This window comes from Ochotona princeps, chromosome 14 (genome assembly GCF_030435755.1).
Source record: "Ochotona princeps isolate mOchPri1 chromosome 14, mOchPri1.hap1, whole genome shotgun sequence".
Lineage (NCBI taxonomy): Eukaryota > Metazoa > Chordata > Mammalia > Lagomorpha > Ochotonidae > Ochotona > Ochotona princeps.
In genome coordinates, this window is record NC_080845.1 from 45,284,024 (window position 1) to 45,306,386 (window position 22,363).

At 36.6% G+C, this 22,363-nt stretch overlaps 1 protein-coding gene across 1 annotated transcript in view; it reads right to left on the bottom strand.

The window, feature by feature from the left end:
- CNTLN (centlein) overlaps positions 1-22,363 on the bottom strand; it is a 269,496-nt gene that overhangs the window by 163,083 nt on the left and 84,050 nt on the right. The window contains exons 7-8 of the mRNA XM_058672438.1: positions 19,667-19,829; positions 11,244-11,438 (exon numbers count right to left, since the gene is read on the bottom strand). Of these exons, the coding sequence (XP_058528421.1) occupies positions 11,244-11,438; positions 19,667-19,829 (358 nt within the window). The remainder of the gene's footprint in view (positions 1-11,243; positions 11,439-19,666; positions 19,830-22,363) is intronic.

Here is a 22,363-nt window from a genome sequence, read left to right on the forward strand (position 1 = left end):
GAATAAGGAGGACTGAGGAGGGGGAAGAAAGGATAGTATGGCTGTCTTCTTAGAAATGTACAAATGAAATATAAAAAATCCATTCTCTATTAATAATTTTTTTAAACTTACATTCACAAAATTGCAAAATGGCAAATTTTAATGTCATCTTGTCATTAATTAGATTACATGTGTATCTCCAGTCCACAAGGAAGCTAGAGCTGGGGGGCCTAACAGGGCTAGATCCCAGTAACTGACTGAATGTAGGAACAGGAGACAGGTCACATCAGGTAGGGCCATGACACTAACCAGCATGCGAGAGAACCAGGTCCGGGGGTAGATTCTGTGGGGGATATGTGGGCCAAACCCTGTGGAAATACAAATCACACTGGTTAGCTCAAGAGTTGGGGTGGTGGTGGGCTAAGCTAGGTGTGACCATGGAACCTGCCATCACTCATGGGAACACAGACCGAGAAGAGTCTGGGAAGGTCAAGGCTGCAGCACTTGCACGTATCCTAAAATAGGGTGTGGGGCAAGCTGTGCCACAGCATTCACTAGCTCATACAAGGTGAAGATGGAGGGGAAAGCTATGCTGGGCAAGGGCCTAGCACCAGCTGGCATGCGTGAGATCTGGGTCAGAAGTGGGCTGAGTGGGGGAATGTGGAAAATTCCCCTAGTGGGTCATAGCTCCCGCTGGTGAGCAAGTGGTCCAGGCCTTGGGGTCAGGCAAGTTGGGCAAGGTAGCTCCAACTGTTGGCTAATGTGTGGGTTGGTTTTGGAAGTGGGGTGGACCAGGCAGGGTTGAGCAAACCTTAGCTCACCCGCAAGTGCAGAAAACAGGCTGGAGCGCAGGTCATGCTGGGTTAGGCTGTGATACCTACAGGTTTGCATGAGCCAGGGATGAGAGCAGACTGAGCAAGGCCAGGTTCCAGCACCTACCAGCAAAAGTTGAGACTTAGTGCAGGCCAGGCTACAGTATCCAAAGGCAAACGCCAAGACAGGCAAAGGACTATGCCAAGCTGGGTCAGTCACCACTGGAACATGCAGATCTATAGATAGGAATAGACCTGGTTGGGGAGCTAAGGCAATGCCCTGGCTGGGTTGTGGTTCCCACTGTTGAGTGTCGGGGCCATAGTGGGAGATGCTATCTGGTCTGGACATGGCTGCAGTGTTCCTTGACACAGGTGTGGATTGTGTCTGGGGTGCATCAGACTGGGCTACACTCCATCACCCACTGGTGCTTGTGAGAACCAGGGTAAGAGTATGACTGGCTAGGCCCTCTGCTGGCCCATCACTCCCACTGGTAAGCATGAGAGTTGGGGGCAGAACAGGCAGGGCTACAACACCTGTTGGCCTCATGTGAGCCAGCTGTGTTGACTTTTCCTACTGGCACATGCATAAGCCAGAGTAGGAATGGGTTGGTTGGGCTTTGCCTCAGTATCAGCTGGCAGATGCTGTCATGGAGGGCAAATTTTGTCAAACTGCAGAAGCACCTGGAGAGTGCAAGATCCAAGAGTGAGATTGGACCAAGTAGGGAAAGAGTGGGCACCTCCCTCTTGGTTTGCCACTCCCACTGGTGAACGTAAGAACCAGGACTAGACATGGCTAGATACAGAGTGGCACCCACCTGCATGTGTGTGGGCTGGATAGTGATGCTGGTTGGGTTGAACTAAGCTTCAGTGCCCATTGATATGTATGAGAGCTGAATGGGATGTGAGATGGAATGGACCAGCAGGCTGTATATAGTGGCAAGCATGGGAACTAGGGCAGGGGGTGGCCCTGGTGGGGGGTATTATGGGTTGCTCAAACTAGGCTTCAGCTCTCACTGGTGCACATGAAGGCCAAGTGTATCGTGGGAAAGATCGGGTTGGGCTACAACACCTATTTCTTTGTGTAGAATATAGAACTGACCCAGCAATTTCAACCACCAGTATACACATAAGCTGATTTGGACAACGGACTGTGCCCTACCCTGTATTGGCAAGCACACACAAAATAATCAGGTCTGGGATCACCTCAGATCAAGTTTCTTTGGGGATACCCCCAACTGAACTGCTAGACTCAGAACCACAACCATGGAGAGAATTGCAAGTTCCACTGTCTGACTGTGGAAAGCATGTATCAGAGCTACACCTCCTCAGTACCTTAGACAAAGCAGTGGACAGCATGTCTCAGTGCACATGGAAGATATGGCAGTACACTGGAGTCTGCAGAGGACACCTTGTACCACAACAGAGGATGGAGGAGAGAACAAATCAATCAACTACCTCAGCCAAGTGTTAGCAGTGAATATCTGGGCAAACAGAGAGTCTAAGGTGGACTATGTCAATCAGTGGATTCTGGAGAGATTTCATCACGCTTGGGGGTCATGAGATCTGCAGTAATTCAAAATTGTTCAACTACTGAAACCTCTTGAGCAGGACCCTCAGAGCATGCCCCACATCGGGGAACCTGGGATGGGATGGTTGGGAGGCCGAGTGTGGCTTCTCCCCTTTTCTCCCGCTTTTCCCTGGAAACAGGAAGAAAAAAAGAGAGAATATGAAAATGGTGATCTCACCCACCTTCTTGTAGCCCTTGACTCATCACCCTGATCAACTATGTAAAAATCATCAAATTAAAACAACTTGAGTGAGAATGGATACAAAAATTGTAATTCAATTATATTGTGTCTATAGGAGACATACTACAGACTCAAAGACACATGTATTTTGAATGCAAAAGATTAGAAAAAAGATATACAAGCAAACTACTAGCAAGAAGAACCTTAGGCTAGCTCTATTACAAAAAAGATAAATTGCCACTAGATATAAAGGACATTTTATAAGAAAAAATAAACTTACTGAAATACAGAGAACCAAAAAAACCTATGAAGCAACAAGGTGACAGAATTTAAAAATAAGTGGATAAATAATGATAATACAAATATATCAGTAAAGTACTATAAGCAAATCAGAACAAAGAATGGACAGAATCAACTAAAAGGAAACACAGACCAGTCTGTAAATATAACTGAAGAATTCAACATTTCTTGCCTTAATTGACAGAAATAAAAACAGTCTATAAATACAGAACATCTGAATCATACTATCATTTCCAAAGTGGTACTTTGAGAAGACTCTACCCAAAAAAGTACAATATTCATACAACTGTAGGATTCAGTAGATTGATACATCAGAATAACCACAAGAAAGGAAGAAAAGTATATGGAATGAACAAAAATCAAAGTTGCAGAAGGAGAGAAAAAAATTGATGGTATAAAAAACAGTTCATTGGCATGTACTGTGGTTTAAGTGGTTGATTAAGTTAGTATATACAAGGTCAGAATTCTATACGGGGTTTCTGGTTTGAGCCCAAGCTACATGGGTTCTGATTTACCTTCCTGCTACTGAGCCTGGAGAGGCAAATACATGATATTGCAAGTGTTTGGTCACAAGCCACTTTAGACAGAATTTCTGACTACCAACTTCGGTCTGACTCAGACCCAGGATGTGCAGGCATTTGGAGAGTGAAGTTGCAGAAGAAAGAAATTTATCTCTGTCACTCTGCCCTTCAAATGGGCAAGTAAATAAATAAGCAATTAAGTAAATGAACGAAATTTTGAAAAGCTGAAAAGTTACATGGATGATAGAGAAAATACCTAGATATATGTAACTGGAATTCCACCAAGGAACTACAAGAATATGCAGAAACTGTATGTGAAGACAGACTCACCAAGAATTCTGCAAGCAAAATTATAAAGCCATAGCCGGAAAAGGCTTTAAAAAAACCCCAAGTCAGGAAAAACTGAAGTACTATCACAATTTAACAAATCATAATAAAAGGCCTGGAAACCAAAATTAAAAAAATATATAAAATATAAACAGAGAAGGAATGAGCTAACTTTCAGGGGGTCACAATAAGACAGAGTACTTCCCAATACAAAACACAGAACATAAAAACAAAATGTTTCTAAAATGTAGAGAGAAAAAAGATCGCCAACACATAATTTTAACCATACAGAAAATATTTCTCAAAAATGAAATAAAAAAGAGACATTCTCCAATACATGTAAAATCCAATTATTTATCATGGGCTGATTTCCACTAAAGAAATACTAGAGGGAGTGCTTAGGTTAGAGGCAAAACATATTAGAAGAAAATACAGAACTGTAAAGTGCAATGCAGGGTATTTAAAATTATATAAAGTAACTATTTTATAATAATGTCAATGTTTCCTAGAGTAAAATACATATAGGATTAAAATATGAGATAGTAATACCACAAGATATAAGAAAAACAATCTCCTTTATTTTCTTTGAATTGCAGGGAAAGTAGTTCTTAAAATGAGTTTAAATATACCCTGAGAAGTCAAAGATTAGGCGGTTCCAAAGATAATAATGGCAGAATAGATCCTTTCAAGTTGCAACTCCTATACATAGATGTATAAATCCCAAACAAAATACAAATAAAAGTTCCCAATGGTGTAATGCAGATAAAAACTGGACAAGAACTGACACTTGGAAAATGGAACAACACCAAGTTATCCATTTTTATGGATTTTTACCTGAAGGAGGCCCCACAAGATATTATGTGCGAAGATCAAAATTCCAGAAGACAATTGTAGTCTTATGGGCATCACAAACTAGAGGACAAAGTTAAGTCTAACTGCTGTAGCTACACACTGAGGGGAGAAACTACAAGAAAAAAGTCAAAATTATGAGCAATACCTTAAGTATGTATTCATACATTGGAACGATCTTTATGCAATCCAGATGACATTAAAAGAATTTAAAAACAATTCACTGCCATCCATCTTATGAGAGAGATTGAAATTAAAGTCTAGTTTAGCTGAATTCTGACACCTATTTAACACTTGCATGAGTAATAAAATATAAACACAGGTCTCTTAAAGGTATCTATTATGAGGTACATTGTATCATCCTAAATTAGTAGAAACATTAATTCATTACCTCTTTTCCAAAGAAAAGGGAAATCAATAATTCTCAAACCACTGACTCAAAATATGAAATTAGAATACAATGATTTTAAATATTTTTTTTCATTTGAAAGACAGAAATAAAGACCCTCTCTGAAGTGGGCCATTACCTACTGTGTCTTTGAGTGGGTTGTACATTTGCAGGAATCTGGAATCAGAAGCAAATCCGGGATCTGAACCTAAGCTCTCCAACATGGGCTGAAAGCCCTGCAGGCAGCATTTTACCCATTGTACCCAACCTTGTTCTAAACTGTAATAATTTGAAAGGCACTATTTTTTTTAAAGATTTATTTATTTTATTACAAAGTCAGATATACAGAGAGAGGAGGAGAGACAGAGAGGAAGATCTTCCGTCCGATGATTCACTCCCCAAGTGAGCCACAACGGGCCGATACGCGCCGATCCGAAGCCAAGAACCAGGAACCTCTTCCAGGTCTCCCAGAGGGTGCAGGGTCCCAAAGCTTTGGGCCGTCCTCAACTGCTTTCCCAGGCCACAAGCAGGGAGCTGGATGGGAAGTGGAGCTGCCGGGACTAGAACCGGCGTCCATATGGGATCCCAGGGCATTCAAGGCGAGGACTTTAGCTGCTAGGCCACACTGCCAGGCCCAGGAAGGCACTATTATAACTATAATAAAAATGACCTAAATAAAATGGCTTCTACAACCTCCCACAGGCAAAAGCTGCAATAGTTAATCAAATGAAAATTTTAGAACTGAAACTATTTTCAGATTAATTCACAAGAAAAACTTCAGAGCAAATTGGCGATTACAGAAACTTTGTTTAATTTGAATATAACTTTATGAGAATTAGGTAATCTGAATAACATAGACATTAAAAGATTAAAGAAAAAAATAGAGTCTCAGACAAAATTCTGCAGGACAAAAAAGAAAAGTCTAAAATATCATACAGGTCCTGCTACAGAAAAAAAAACTAAAAAAAGACAAAACTATTAGAGGAAATAATGTCAAAAAAATTTTCCAATATCAAATTTTAAAATTATAAAAATCATGAAAATCAGCAGACTGAATGAAAGATAAATATAATAAGAGTCATGCTTGGGAGCATCATAACTAAAATGCTTAAAATCAAAAGTAGAATCTTGAAAAAAAAATAGATGCTGAAGAAGACAGAATGAAATACTACTTTTCATTTGTCATTTTTTTAAAAAAAATATTTTATTTTTATCTGAAAAGTGATTTACACACAGAAGGAGACACTAAGAGCTTTTCCGTCTGTTGTCTACTCCCTAAACGGCCATGATGGCCAGAGGTACGAGCACAGGACTGCCTGATACTCCACTGCATTGGTTCTTTCTACTTACCATTTGAAACAGCAAACACCAGAAGACAGAAATCAAATTTTGGAATTACCTTTTTAAAGAATCAACCAAAAGAAAGGTAGAAAAAGAGAGATAAAGAAGGACAGGAAAAGCCCAAACAACTGCCTCCCTCACTACAAAAACAGGATACACAGGAAACAAATATCAAGGTGTCGTGCCTAAACCCAATCAAACTCATCATCACACTAAAACTAAATAGACTAACACTTCAATAAAAGAAAGAATCCTTCAAGATGAATTTTTTAAATGCACAATTCATATATATGCAAATTAAGACTCAGAATGAAATAAAATGTAGGAAACATTTAACATATTAACATATCTAAATAACACAACCATTAAAGAAGACTAATTACAAAAATGAAAAAAAAAGTTGTAAGTCAACAGAATATTAGTTAAATGCTACATTTTATGACAAAATTTCAATCAGAAAGACATAACAATCATAAATGTCTGTACCTATTAGGACAGTTTTAAAATACATGAAAAATTGAGAAAACTTTAAAGAGAAATCAAAACTTACAGTCATACTGTGATATTTTGACACCTTGCTCAAGACGGTGCTAGGAAAACTGACAGAAAAACTAAATACAAAAATCTTTACAGACATGCAAGAAGTACTGACACCAGTACAGCAGGTTAAGTCTTCGCTTGCAAGTCTGACATCCCAGATCAGATTCAACTCCCTGCTGGTACCTGGGAGGTAGCAGATGATGGCCAAGGCACTTCTGCTCCTGCTATCTCAAAGAAGACCAGGAAGTAACTCTGGGCTTCGGGCTTTTGCCAGGCCTGGCCCACGCTGATGGGTCATCTGAGGAAAAAAATATTAGAGGGAAGGGTCTCTCTATCTGCTATCCCCATCTCGCCCTGCTTCTATCTCTCTCACACTGCCTTTCAAATAAACAGAATCTCTTACAAAATAAACACATGATCTTAATACTGCCACTTATAGTGGAATAACTGACACGTAAAGGACATCCAGCCCAGTATTTGCAAAGAACAAATATTCTCAGGCACATTCAATGCTTGAATATCAAGTTTTTCAACAAAATCATATGCTGGGTCTTACAACAACTATAAATTCTAAAATACAGTAAGCTATAGAGTACTATTTCTGACCACAATGAAAGTACAAATCAAATGAATAAATAAACACACACAAATATTTTAAGAATAAACAAGGCACTTCAAGTGACAAGAGTAAAACAGAAAGTCATAAGTAAATTGGAAAATCTTCTGAGTGCCTATTTGCAGACTTGACAAGCTGACACAAAAAAGCAAAGGAAAAAGAAATGTATTTACGAGGAGAAAAACAACTTACATTATCCTCATTGCAAAGTTTACTATAAAGCTAAATATCTGAGTGGGTATATGTCTAGATTCGATTTTGGTCTATTGATTATGTTGTCAATATTATACAAGTACAATACTGTTCTGATTATTTAACTTGAAATAAAACTCGTATTTAGGGAGTATGTAATCCTCTAATTTTGCTTTTATGAAGCCTCACTTTGTTCCAGATTTTTTTACATTTTCTTATAAATGTTCATTTTGGTTTATTGATACATGCCCTCCTCCCCCAATATAAGTCTCCTGAGAGTTTGATTAGGATTATATGATAGATCAATTGAGGGGGAACTGGCCTTTTTAACAACATTATGTCTTCTGATTCATGGATTCACCATAACTTCTCACTTACAAAATTATAAGTGTTATGTTTTTTTTAAAAGGCATGTAAAATTATTCTTTAAAATTACATATTTTCATTTATTTGTAAGGACAAGCAGCAGAAAGTCATATATACAAATAGGCAACGAACTTCACTGTCCAAATGCCCACAGCAAGCAGAGACAGCCAGGCTGAAGCCAGGAGCCTTGACCTTCGCCCAAGTCAGCCACGTTGCAGGGGCCGATGCACTTGCTTTATCATCTGCTTCCTCCCAAAGTGTTCATTAGTACAAAGCTGATCAGAAGTGGAGTGGAGACTCAATCCCAAGCATGCCAACATAGGACGCTGGTATCTTAACCACTAAAGCCAAAGTCCATTTCCATATGTCTTGTGCAGCTTCCCAATGGAATGCTTGTATACTTTTCAAAATACAGATTTTCCACATGCTTTGTTAAATTTATACTTAACCATTACCTAGCTGTTGATGTCATTACAAATAGTATCGTTTTAAAAACTCAATTTCTGATTATGTATTTTTGATGTACAGACTAAAACAAACCTCTACAATGATGTTATACCGTGTAACGCTGCCAAATTTACATGCTATTCCTGAGAGCTTTTTCATCGAGTTCCGGGTTACAACACAAATGCCATGTCATCTGTGTACAAAGAATTTTATTTCCTTATTTCCAGTTGTTTTGATTTTATTTGTTTCTTGATTAATACCATTAGAATTGTGACCATTTTTTGAAGGACTATATTATTGTAACAAAACAAGGGAAATCAGTGCAGATTACAGGGGAGGGTAAACCTCAGAGTATTTGGAGCTGTATCACAAAATTAATTAATTAATTAGCTTTTTAAAAAATATCTCTAGTATGATGATAAATAAACTGATGAGAACGGACATCCTTGACTTGTTCCTGATCTTGGCTGGAAAGCATTCAATGTTTATTATGGAGCAATACATAATCAGTCCTACATACATTCTTCCATTGAAGTGAAAAAGGGAGAACATTTTGCAATTCATATTAGAATGCCAATATCACTTGATATCAACATTTGACAATAAACATTCAAGAGATGAAAAGTACAGCCCAATAGCCTCATAAATACAGATGTAAAACTCCTAAGCAAAACATTAGCAAACTGAATTCAGCAATATACGAAAATGATAAAACATTACAAAAATTTTATTTCACAAATGCAAAGTTGAATTATTAGTTCAAAATCTAAATAATTTATCACATTAATAAATGAGAATAACATTATTAAAGTATGTAAACATATTATATGCTTTAAATATTTATGAAAAAGCTTTCTTCAATCTGTTAATAAATGAAATCTTACTTCCTTTGTACTACAATAAAAAATACTTGAGTTGACGTAATTTTTAAAGATGTATGTATTTGTTCTAAAGGCAGTTATATAGACACCAAAGGATAGAAGGAGAAAGGGGTGGAAGAAGAGGAGAGAGGGAAGAAAGGAGGGAGGAAGGAAGGCAGAGCTAGAGCGAGGGTGCGGGAGGGAGCGAGGGTGCGGGAGGGAGCGAGGGTGCGGGAGGGAGCGAGGGTGCGGGAGGGAGCGAGGGAGATCTGCCACCCATGAATCACTCCCCAAATGGCTTGCCACAGTCACAGCTGGGCCAGGCTGAAACCATAAGCCTGCCGTTTCAACTAGTTGCCACATGGAGGCAGGAACCCAACTTCTCAGAGGTATCTTCTGCTGCCATACCAGGCATAAATAAAGATGGACAGGAGGAGGAACATCCAGGAATCTAATGCTGCTCATACAAGATGCCAGCTTTGCAAGTGGCAATGAAACCAAATGAACCATATGCCAGCCCCACACCCATGTAATTTTAAAATACCAGAAACCTTTTTGTACAGTTGTAGGTCAAGAGTCTAATACCAAGATGCCAGCACTGAAGAAAAGTAGAGACAAAGAGGCAGACAGGGAGAAATGGGAGGAAGGGAGGAAGGAGGTAGAAAGAAAAGAAAAGGAGGACTCACAACAACTATCATAAAGTGAGGAAAGGTTTGTTGTCACATAGATGGAATAACAGAAGGAAGACAGCATTTATACCAGAATACAAAAGACAATGATATCTGCAGTTTTTATACTCCCCAAACACATTCATTTTAACATATAAAAGAAAGCATAATGATATTTGTGTTTCTGTGTCTACCTCATTTCATTTAGCACCATGGTCTTGCAAACGTCAGAATCTGATTGTTTTTTAGGACTAAATTATAAACACACACACATATATAATGATGATTATATACATACACATATATATCACATTTAGAGTTCAAATTACTTTGAACTTTCACTGAAAGAGTTCCAACCAGACATTTTCTACATGTCTAGCTCTGCATTTAACACACACTAGGAAAATAACCCTCAAAAACTATGATAGTGATGACATTAATTATCAAATTTGTATGTAAGGAAATTCTGCCAAAAAGAGTTAAGATATTTGCTCAAGTTCATTAGCAATGGAAAATCAGACAAAAGTCAAATTACCTCTCTAAAAGTAAATGAATGCAGTGGTAGAATAAGCTTTAATCATTATTAAGTTTTATATGCAAGGAATTATGGTAAACGCTTTATGACAGTCACTCCTAAATACTCTTTATAGGCATTACCTCCTTCATTTATAAAGCCTCAAAATGGACACGACCTATTAGTTCAGTGTTCAATAGTTAATATCAACCAAATGCCTAGTCATAATAACTATACAGGTACTTCTTAATAGCCATAGAATATTGGTTCCAAGATCATCGTCACATACCAAAATCTGTGGATGTTCAAGTACCCTAATTAATATGGCATAGTATTTGCATATAAACTCTGCACATCTTCCTCTATATTCTAAATCAACTCTTAATTTATTATAATCCATAATACAATATAAATACTATGCAAGTAGTTGTCACACCATACTGCCCAGATATTAGCTGCCAAATGTATGTACATGCTTATTCAAATTTCATTTTTTGTTTTAAGTATGTCTGATTCAGGACTGCACCCACAGATGTGAAACCTGCCTATATGAAAGGCTGGCTGTAGCTGGTAGACCCTGCATTTTTCATTTCCATATTCATCCGCATTGCCTATAACATTCATGTCTACGAAAAACATCGAAAATATGACAATGCAAAACTATATGCCATTATTTATATTCTAGTATACTCAAATGTATTTACTTTTTCTGGTTAATTGTAAATGGCTTAATTTGGTATTATACTGGATAATATTTCCAGAAAATGTCTCTTACCTGTGCTGAGTGGTCTGCATCACCTTCATGGGGTAAACGGTACACTGCCCTTTGTGATTCCTGAAGTTCTTCTTTTAATTTAGCATTTTCCTGCTCTTTTTGAAAAAGCTGATCCTGAAGATTAACTACTCTTTGACGCAGTGCAGCTTCATTTGACTTTGTTGTTTCAAAACAAACAAGTAACTCATTGTAAAGCTGTTTCAAAGAAACATGCAGATTATATAAATGACTATTAGTTCTATGCTTATATATTTATGTATGTATACATATATATAATATCATGATTTATATGACATAGCACTTGCCTCTAGATTTTAGTAGTCTAACAGATGTGTAAAATATAAACACAATAAAACTAAGTGCTATAATCACATACCAATATAAAGCCACAACTGATATAAAAAGAAAATTGTATTATTGGCCACTACAATTTAAAAATGACAATTAAATTTCTAAGGAGAATAAAAATATTTTGAGTGACTTGCCTTAACCACAAAGTGCTTCATGAAAAAGAAAGAAAATGAACTAAGTTTTTGTGGGTTTTCTACATTTTATTTATTTTTATTAGAAAGATTTACAGAGAGGAGAGACAAAGAATAAAGATCTGTCCACTCATTCTCTCCCCAAGTGACTGTAACCGGCAGAACTTAGCTGATACAAAGACAGAAGCCAGGAGCTTCTTTCAGGTCTCCCATGTGGGTGCAGGGTCCCAAGGCTTTGACCCATCCTATTCTGCTTTCCCATGCCACAAACACAGAGCTGGTGAGGAAGTGAAGCAGCTGGGACATGAACCAGAGCCCATATAGGATTCCGGCACTTGGAGGTGGAGGATTAGCCAATTCAACCATTATGCCAGGCCCACAGTTATGACAGTAGTACCAGAATGAATTAATTTAAAAAAAGTCATTCTAAAAATATCAAAAATAAAAAAATAAGTGCAGTGATAGGAAAAGACAAAAGAAATAGTATGGGGTATATTAGCTTAACTAGATTTCAATCTGTACATTTGAAAGAAAAACCAGGGTGCTGAGAGTTGTTTACAGCCAACTGATATTCTCCCCTTTAGAATAAATCAGTATGCATACTGAAGTGGGATAGACAGAACAGTAAGAAAAAAATATTAGGCACTAAGATAGTAGAAGAATGCAAAGACCTCTCTGCCTTGCAGCTTATACAGGTCCACTTCCATCAGAAGCTGCATGACAAGATCTGAGAGGGCTAACCTAAAAACAGATGTTGGAACAAACTCTATATCCTTGAAAAGTGACAGACACAAAAACAGTGAAAAAGCCTAGAACAGATGATCATCCAGGCCTGCTAAAGGAACTGAGACAAACTCTCAGTCCTTACTTGTTATTCTAAGTAGATATCTCCTACTTTGTCTGTTTCATTGGGCGACTGAACTTCACTTATTTAAAAGCAGTAACAGCATTCGGACTTAAACAAAAAGAAGCAACGTCATTTTCAATTCTGCACCTCAGGCCATCAGTAAGCTTAACTAAAACAGCTTTCCACAAGGTTAACTCTGTCCTTATTTCTACAGTGTGTTTTTAGTGACAAGGCCTTGGGGGTGATAAAATGTTAACCTCTCTAGAAGATCTTGCAAGGAGACAAAAGTTTAAAATGGTTCAGTGGGCTGCCAAGACACTTATTATTCTCATCCTATTAATTAAACTAAAGAGAAAACAATCTTCAAGTGACACATCTAACTCATATAATGTGCTCACTGCTCTGCTCTGGTTTAGGCAGCCTGGGATATGTACTGCTTATCTGTTCACAATAAGAATTCCTTACAGCAAATTCCATTAAGATCTTTTTTCTGTGATTTCTTTCATCTTACAATCTTAGGAGCCAGAATTAGCTTTTTAAATAATATTTTGATGCAATATGGATTCTATGCTATACCTCAGGAATATCAATCATAATCCATAAGTAACTTGGTATGCTTATTATTCTTCATGTCATTTACTGTTAAATAAAGTTAAAAAATAGGGTTAGGATGATTGCTAGGGTGTATAAAGGAAGTTATTTTCAAGTCTTTCGATTTTTAAGATTTTAGACTGCAGGATTCTTTCAAAATATCCATTATTCGGAAAAACAGAATATTTTATTTAACTTAATTATTTCTAAAAATGCATTTGCTCTGTAATCCAATTATACAAATTATCCAAATTTACACTAAGATGAATTCTCCAATTAGGAGTATTTGTACTCTACCACTCAAAATTTACTAAAGCTAAGCCTTGGGCATTCTTAGCTGGTAGAAGATTTCATTTGGAAGACGTAAGAAATACTTTTGTCACTGAAGTCATCTTCTCAGGATGCACATTGCTAATATTACTTTTACATCTCTAGTCTAGGAACAGGCTTCAGATACTCAGCTATGTTCCCAAATTTCCCTTTATTTCTATTACTACAGCTTACACCATTTTTCTTGTATTTATTTAATGTCTGCTATCAGCAAGTTTTAAGCTACAAGAGGCAAAGAATAAAGAAAGTAAAGTGATACTGCTGCACAGAAGTGGAGGGAGAGCTCTCAAGCACTAAGACGTGAGGTTGTGCCAGAAACAAAAGGACAGTGTCTGTGAAACAGAATGAATGAGAAGAAAGGATAAAGATTCCGACAGAGAAGTAGGGTAGAATCAAATCACATAGAGAGGTCTCTGGCTAAAAAAATTCGTTTTTACTTTTATTGATCTGGAAAACCAATAAAGGGATTTATACAGAGGAATGACCTGATTTTACTTAATACCTTTTAGCATGAATTTCTTTGCATTTGTCTTGTTATGGACTTACAGGGCAAAAGGTCAGAGCAAAGAGACAACAACGGCATAAAACTACAACTGCAATAATCAAGATAATGCATGATAGTGACCAATAAATAGAATGGTGACAGCGGAAGGTACCAAGTGGGACCCTCTATGTGTGTAAGCCAACAGCTTACATTTGGGCATGTTAACAATAACATGTCCATTAGTCATCCAAAAGAAGAGATATTTAGTAGACAATTAGAAAAACTTTTCCCTAATATTCAGAGAAGAAATTCAGGGTAGGCAGACAAGTTTTAGAGCCATCAGTATACAGATATTTTGAAAGCCAGGACATGGGCTAAAGAAAATAGGTGAGGTCCTAAGACTAGGGCATTTTAACACTTAGCAGACATGGAGACAAGGAAGAACCAGAAAGAAGCTAAAACAAACAGAAACTAAAGGAAGAAAGCCTAGCCATTAAGAAACAGGTATCCCACATTGGCATACTTAGGTCTGATTCCTCCCTCCTGACTTCAGGTTGCTGAATACACAGTCTGCATGGCTTAAGTAATTGTGTTCCTACCTTCCACCTGAGTGACCTGGATAGCATTGCCACTCAATGGCTAGAGCTCCTTCCTAGCTCAGCCACAGAAGGCATTTAGAGTAAACCAGCTGATGGTAATATGTATGTGCTCTCACTCTCTGTCTCCATCCCTCCCTCATTCAAATAAGTAAAAGCTAAACATAAAGGAGAAAAACTGTGGATTCTTCAAGAAAATAGAGAGTAGTTGTAAATGGTGACATATGCTGAAGAAAAAAAAAAATTGACGCTCCTAGTAAGATGCAATTTTTCACTGCGTTTCAGTAACAGAGCCTGTTTTAGACCAAAAACTTAGTGCACAATTTAATCGTATAAAACAAAACCGAAGAATTTTCTTGTTGAAACAGAGAGGAACATTCAGGTTGGTGTCACCCATGTCCTTAGCAAAACACAAAAGGAACAGACAACACACACACACACACACGCACACACACAAACACACACAATTGCAAAGTATCTTTTGAAAATACGTATTGCCAGGACTGGAGCAGTAAGTAGCCCAATGGTGTAAGTCCTTGCCTTGTATCCGCCAAGATCCCATATGGGTGCTGATTCATATCCCAGCTGCTCCACTTCCCTTCCAACTTCCTGCTTATGGCCCGGGAAAGCAGTTAAGGACAGTGCAAATTGTTGGGACCCTGCACCTGTGTGGGAGACCTGAAGAAGCTCCTGGCTTTGGGCTTCAGAGTGGTTCAGCATCAGCTGTTATAGCAACTTAGGGAGTGAACCAGCAGACAGAAGATCTTTCCTCTCTGTCTCTCCTAGTCTGTAAATTTGACTTTCCAATAAAATAAATAAATCTTTGAAATAAATGAAATAAAGAATATTAAAAAAAGAAAAGATGTATTGCCACACTGTTACTAAGCTATGATACCCAGCAAGTCAAAGGTATTTCAACTTGTTTTCAATTTATTATGAGATATAACCTTAATTTTATGTCATCCCCTATCTGTAGTATTTTTGTGGGAATCATTAAAATGCCAATTATATGGCCTGTTTTCTTACCTGTATCTTATAGTTTCAATTTTTTTAGAGATAACATTTTAAACTTACATTATAGTTAAATGCTTATTGGTTCTAATAGGTGCAGAATTCAACAAATAATCCAACAAGAGGCATGATTATACACTATATGAAATAAAAGGAAGTTCAACTTCACTGATATAAAGTGAATCTTAAAACACTCAGAAAACCATTCCAACTATAGAAGTGCAAGAATTTCTGTGAACCTGTTTTGACAAACAAGTAAGACTAAGTTTGAAAAAACACTGCATATTAAGTTAAACTGATCCACTCAGTCATTTCTTTCTTTCTTGTTACAAATTTTAGCTCCCATATAAGGAAGAACAGGCAGTGCTTGTGTCTGATTTCACTTTACATGATGTTCCTCATTCGGAAACATTTTGTTGCAAATGACAGAATTTCTTTCTTTTTTATAACTTAATGATATACATCATGTTTATACATCTTAAATACATACATCTATATGTCTTAAAAGACAGAATGGGCAATAGAATGGAAAAAGCCTGTAGAATGATAGGCACTAAAATTTAACTTTTGCCAAATTTTCACAACCAGTATGAACAATCTGTATTATAAATGAACAGAGTTGAAACTTAACCTACTATAATGAATATCAAAATACACTCTGCACTATGAAAAAATGTCTCTCTTTGAGAATTCCAAAGAACACCCAAAGATGGTATTCATGGGAGTAATTTAGCAATATTTAGTAAACATTTCAATCAATCTTCTACTTAAACATGCACATAAAACATTTACAGATACTGACCTCAGTAGAATTTTAACAGCACAAGCAGAAACAGTATAAATATACTTCAGAGAATGGATAAAGTGAAGCACATATATGTCACACACATAAGTATGATAAAATACTATCCAGTATTTAAAATGAATGAATTATTTATTAATCTTATTGTTAAGCTCAAAATAATCAATGCATCTAAACAGAGATGTTAAAATGTAATGCCAGTTATGCTTTACATAACAAAAATTACATTTTTAAAATCAATACAATACATATACAGTAACATTAGGGTAAGCCATACAGAAAGGTAGAAAAATTAATGTTATCTATACATTTTATTTATTTAAAAAGATAAAGTATTGAATTCAAATAGTTAGATACATAGTGATTTGAAATGTTCAAAAGGTTTACCCAAATGACCACTGTAAAAGATAACAAAAAACCTGACTTCACTTCAGACCAGCTTCCATTATCTGTCTGGGTTTGAGCCCCAGTTCAGTTCCTGATTCCAGTTGCCTGCTTATATGCATACATGCTAGAAGTAGCTGGTGCTGGCTAAAGTAGTTGGCCTTGTGACATGTGGGTACCCTGGTTTCAGTTCCTGCCTCCTGGCTTCAGACAAACCCTGCCTTGGCCTTTGCTTGTATCAGGAGAGCAGACCAGTGGACACGATCTCTTTCAATCTGTCTCCCAAATAAATAAATTTATTTTCAAAAATGATTACTATAATGGCAGAATATGGCAGATTAGGCAATGAATGGCTCAAAGGGCTCAGTCAAAAAATGAAAAAGAAAGAAAAAAGAAAATACTCTCAAGCTTCTGGTAGAAGTCCAAAGTAAACCAGCAGAATTTAAAAAAATATTCCTTCTTGACTAGTTTTACCTCTAGACATTTTCTTAATAGTTAGAGAAACATTATATATATTGGCATATAAAGGTACTTGCAAAAAATAAAAGATACTTTTTTTGTAAAAAAACTGAAATCTAATCACACTTTTTCGTAGTCATTTTTTATGAACTTTTAAAAAGTATTTTGTAGATACAATGGTGTTCACTTCACTGTAACCTCAAAACTGGAAACTTTAATACCCATGCAAGTATAACTAAGTTATGATACAACTGTCAAAATAATGTTTACAAAGAATATTTAATAAAATAGAAAGTTTTATTAAATTTCTTTTAAAGGAAGAATGGAAAGCTGTACATAATTCTTTTTTCTTAAAGGATAAAAATACCTTTTTCACAAGAAAAAAAGTGTTTACAACAATCATCAGTCATAAAAATAAATAAAATCTCACATTTACAACAAAATGGATGGAAATGAAGGTCATTATATCAAGTGAAATAACCTAGACCAAGGAAACAAGTAACACATGTGATGTGCGGAAGTTAAAAAAGTTGATCTGCCATTAACCAGGTTATCCAACTTCTGGGACTATACCCAAAGAAATGAAATCTGCATATGAGAAAGTGACCTGAAATCCTATATTTACAGCAACACAATCTACAGTAGTGAAGACATGGAAACAACCCAGATGCCCATCAAAAGAGGAGGGGATAAATAAAGTGTGGAACATTTGCCCTAAGAAACACTACTCAGGCACTAAAAAAAAAAAAAAAATCTACCATTTGCAACAAAATGGTCTCAAGTAAAGACTAATTTGCTAAGTGAAATAAGCCAGTCACAAAAGTACAAATACATATGTTCTCTCTGATATAAGGCAACCTTCATGCAAAATACAAGAGCAATAGACATATAGGTTATGCATGTACACATGCTCACCCAGAGGAACTGTATGATAGAGATTATCAAATTGAGAAGTGCATCTCCACTCCTGAATCAGATGGACTCCCAATGAAACTGTTAAATATATCTTGACAACAGGACGCTGGACTTTTCTGCCACTGTCTATTCCTAAAATGTCACGATACACTTAAATAGCAGAATGATGGAATTGGAATGGCTTTTAGAGGACTATATTACCATAATAATGTAAGAGAAGTCTGTGGGGGAGTGGAGTTGGAGAGGAGGAAAGGGAAAACCTTGAGACTATGGAACTGTATCATAAAATAAGATAAATTTAAAAAATTACAAAAGTTGACCTGTGCTTAAAGAACAATTACTCTAAGCTGAGAAGTCTGGAGAGAAGAAGGAAAGGATAACAAAGGAAATCAGGTAACAGACACCCAAAAAGGTAAGGTAGATTTCCACAGTACAAGCAAGGAACTATAGTTTATGATAATGTTTTATATACCATGTAGCAGAAGGAGAGAAGAGAGGAAGTCCAAACACAAAGACAAGAAAACAGAAGTACTAATTGTTTGATTAATCAGTTTATGCTGTATATAAGTGCTGAAATATTGCACTATCTAATGAAAATATCTGTACTACATGTTATTAAAATTTTTGAAAATGTTGCAGGTTTAATTAATAAAGTTATTAATTCATGATAAGTGTAGAATTCCTATTTTCATGGTCCTTTCTCAAAATTCAACGATTAAAGTAATTAATGGTTAAAAGATTAAACAAAAATTCCAAAATGTTATGAATAATACAGATTTTTATCATTTAACCTCTTCAATTGGGCCTTATCTGCCTCAACTATTAATATCAGTCTCACAGGTGATCATATATGCATTATATTACTTATATAAACAACTTTGCACTCAGCAAAAACATAGAAAGTACTCAATACTGGGTTTAATTTTTATTACTAGCTAAAATTATATAGCTATTGCTGCTGAGTCAATTAGCACAACTAAAAGCTGTGTATGCCTTCTTACAGGACAAGAAGTTTACAACTGTAAAGTAAAATATCTCTGAAAAGAAACATCAAATAAAATCCTTTGCAAATATTGAACCTAAAGACATTATCATCAGTATTCATCTTTATCCTTGTACAAAACTGCCAATCATGCACAAATACTATAATGAAAGTCAGTTTTAAGTCATAAACTGGAATCATACTTGATGAAGCAATTTCCTAACCAAAGCCTGAATAATTCCATTACCCAAAACCTTTGCAATTTAGGGGTTATTCCTGAGAAGTTTTCATTGCCAGAATCAGAATTCCAATTTATCAAGACACTATTTAAGGAATAAATATAACGTTCAGATGATTCAGCTTTAATAACTGTAAGGAAAATGGAAAAGTTTAAATATGACCAAACTGAACAATTCTTTATTTTTAATGTTGCAGGTATGTAAGTAAAGGGAAATGATACATTAATTTAAAAAATATTTTGGATTGACGTGTAAGTTGATACAAAGAAGCATCTATCTGTATGAGAAAGTACACACATACTTTTTGGTAGGATATGCTTTCAGCTGTGTGAACATCCTCCTGATTCCTCAGGACGTTCTGTGTGTCCATGTTGAGAACCTGAAGCTGCTGGATCAGCTCCGCTTGCTGTGCTGTGTGTGCACTGTTCTGTTTGTAAAGATTCTGCAGCTCCTGCAATTCTTTCCTGTGCCAAGCAAGCAATAAATAGAGAGAAGCATGAATAAAAATAATCTCGGGTAAATAATTGTGTTCACCTAAAGCTATAGATCGACTTCCTATTTTTCACCTATTATGTTTTTTTACAGTAGGAAAATTCATTCATAAAAAATAATACATCAAGTATTTAATATTTATCACATATACCTAGAAAGTATTGATAGAACTACTATGATTTTCAAAGCCAAATATTTAACATTTTCTTTTATAGCTTGAGAGTAATAAAATCCTAAATATACTGTCTTAGTACCACCTTTTTATTGAAGTTATTGCCTCAGTTCCAACTGATGAGTAGTGATGGTAACCAGTTATCTGACAGTTTTCAATCTAGGGTAACTCACTCTTTCATTTTATATTACAAAGAACTTTACATATATTAAAAAGAATTCCAAAAGATAAATTAAGTTTTCAACCCAATGTTTCTCAAAGCACTCCCCCCAACTGTAATTTGTAACCTCAGATGACTGGGCTAGAATCCTCAAGATTCTAAGCCACCTTGGAGAAAATGAGAGTGAAGGAGAGAACCACAGGGGAAAACCCATCCTTCCAGGCCGTGGAAGGTGACACGGGCCAGCAGCATGACAATCGCACTGATGTTCAGGAGGATGTTGGTACTAAGAGTCCAGGAGAATATCACTCCCCTGTGGGAGCAGATCCTGAATGATACAAATCATATAAAATTGGAACTCACTTTGTATATTCAAATCGAAGAAATATTTATAAGTGTCTATTTATACATATCAATTCAATCAAAATATACTACATAATCTGGATTTTGAATCTTCTAATTTTTAGAAACAGTATTCATTCATTCTGCCTTGTTGAAAAGCAGTGATAGAATCATACTGTTAATGGGCCCAGCGCCGTAGCCCTGCGCTGTAGCCTAGTGGCTAAAGTTCTCCCCTTGCACATACTGGAATCCTATGTGGGCACCAGTTCTAATCCCAGCAGCTCCACTTCCCATCCAACTCCCTGCTTGTGGCCTGGGAAAGCAGTCGAGGATGGCCCAAAGGCTTGGGACCCCGCAGCTGCGTGGGAGACTCACAAAGGTTCCTGGATCCTAGCTCCTGGCTCTGGCTTGTCGCTGCTCTGACCACTGTGGTCACTTGAGAAATCAATCAGCAGAGGAAGATCTTCCTCTCTGTCTCTCCTCCTCTCTGTATATCTGACTTTGCAACAAAATTAACATAAATCTTATTTTTAAAAATCATACTGTTAGGAAACACTTAAAAATTAAAAATCAACTAAGGAGAGTACCTATTTTTGTTGCACATCTTGTGCTGTTTTATGGACATATCCTCAATAAGCAAAGGGAAATATGATCTCATTCCATGCAGATACACTTCTCTTGGTCTCCCTACACTACCCTCTGAAAAGTGCACAGCATGGGATGTGCACCGGGGTTTTAAGAGATGAAAATGGAACTCAATTAATTTCAAGTGACAACAAGCAAGTCTTATAAAATGCCCCAATCTGGACCACAGGGAAACAACAGGTTAGTCTAGATCTCTCATCACGCAACATTTTGCAACAAATAAACAAACAAAAAAACAGGACTTATTAAAAAGAAGGAAAATTTACAATTAAAACCAAAAATTTCATTATGCATAATCAGAGGTAAAAGCGTACTTCTACGAAGTACTGAAGAAGTTACAAGTATAAATAACGTATGAAGAAAAAAAAGCTGCCACACCTCTCTGAAGCAGCAACACAAAGACAAGCAGTATGGACCTCTCTGTGAAAAGCACAGCACCTTACTGGCCCATGAACACATGGTCTCTTGCTCTACCTCTTCCTTTATGGACCACTTCAGCCCATCCAGAATGTGCAGTTCCATCACTTGAGGCCAACCAGCTGTTTGTGTGGCGTATTTGTCTCTTTGTACCTTTTCCAGATTATGATGAAAGGTTTACCCTGCAGGATATGTTGAGTGGCAAACTTTGACCACTGAGAGACAAAACACAAGAGGAAGCTGGACAGAAAGATGACCTGCTTCTATCTGATGGATTCCTCTGGAAAAGCAGGGTTTCTCTCTTGGGAATCAATTTAGGTTGCTAATTCAGTGTACCCTCTTTCCCTTCATGGCTCATCAAGAAGCAGTAGCCAATATAATACTGCATTATCTTGAATTACTTTCTATCCTTCCCTGCCTCAGATTCTTGTTGCCTCAATCACTTTGCACTGGAAGTCAATCTCCCGACTAAGTTCATCAATACTAAATGTTTTACTCCCTCTGCTTCTAACATGGGTGAAATAGTTGTTGAATGGCATGAAAAATACAATAATAAAAAAGCATTGTTAGAAAGAAAAAAAGATGCTACCATGGCACTGAAATCCATAATGAGAACAGTTACAAGCAAAATCAAAGGTAAGAAAAGTAAAATTAATTCTGTTAGGTTCAAACTTGAGAAGCACCTCTTGACACAGATCAAAAGAATAAAGGGAATTCTGGATGAGATGAAAGAGAGACTGCTAAGCACCAACGATGATTCTTCCCATAGG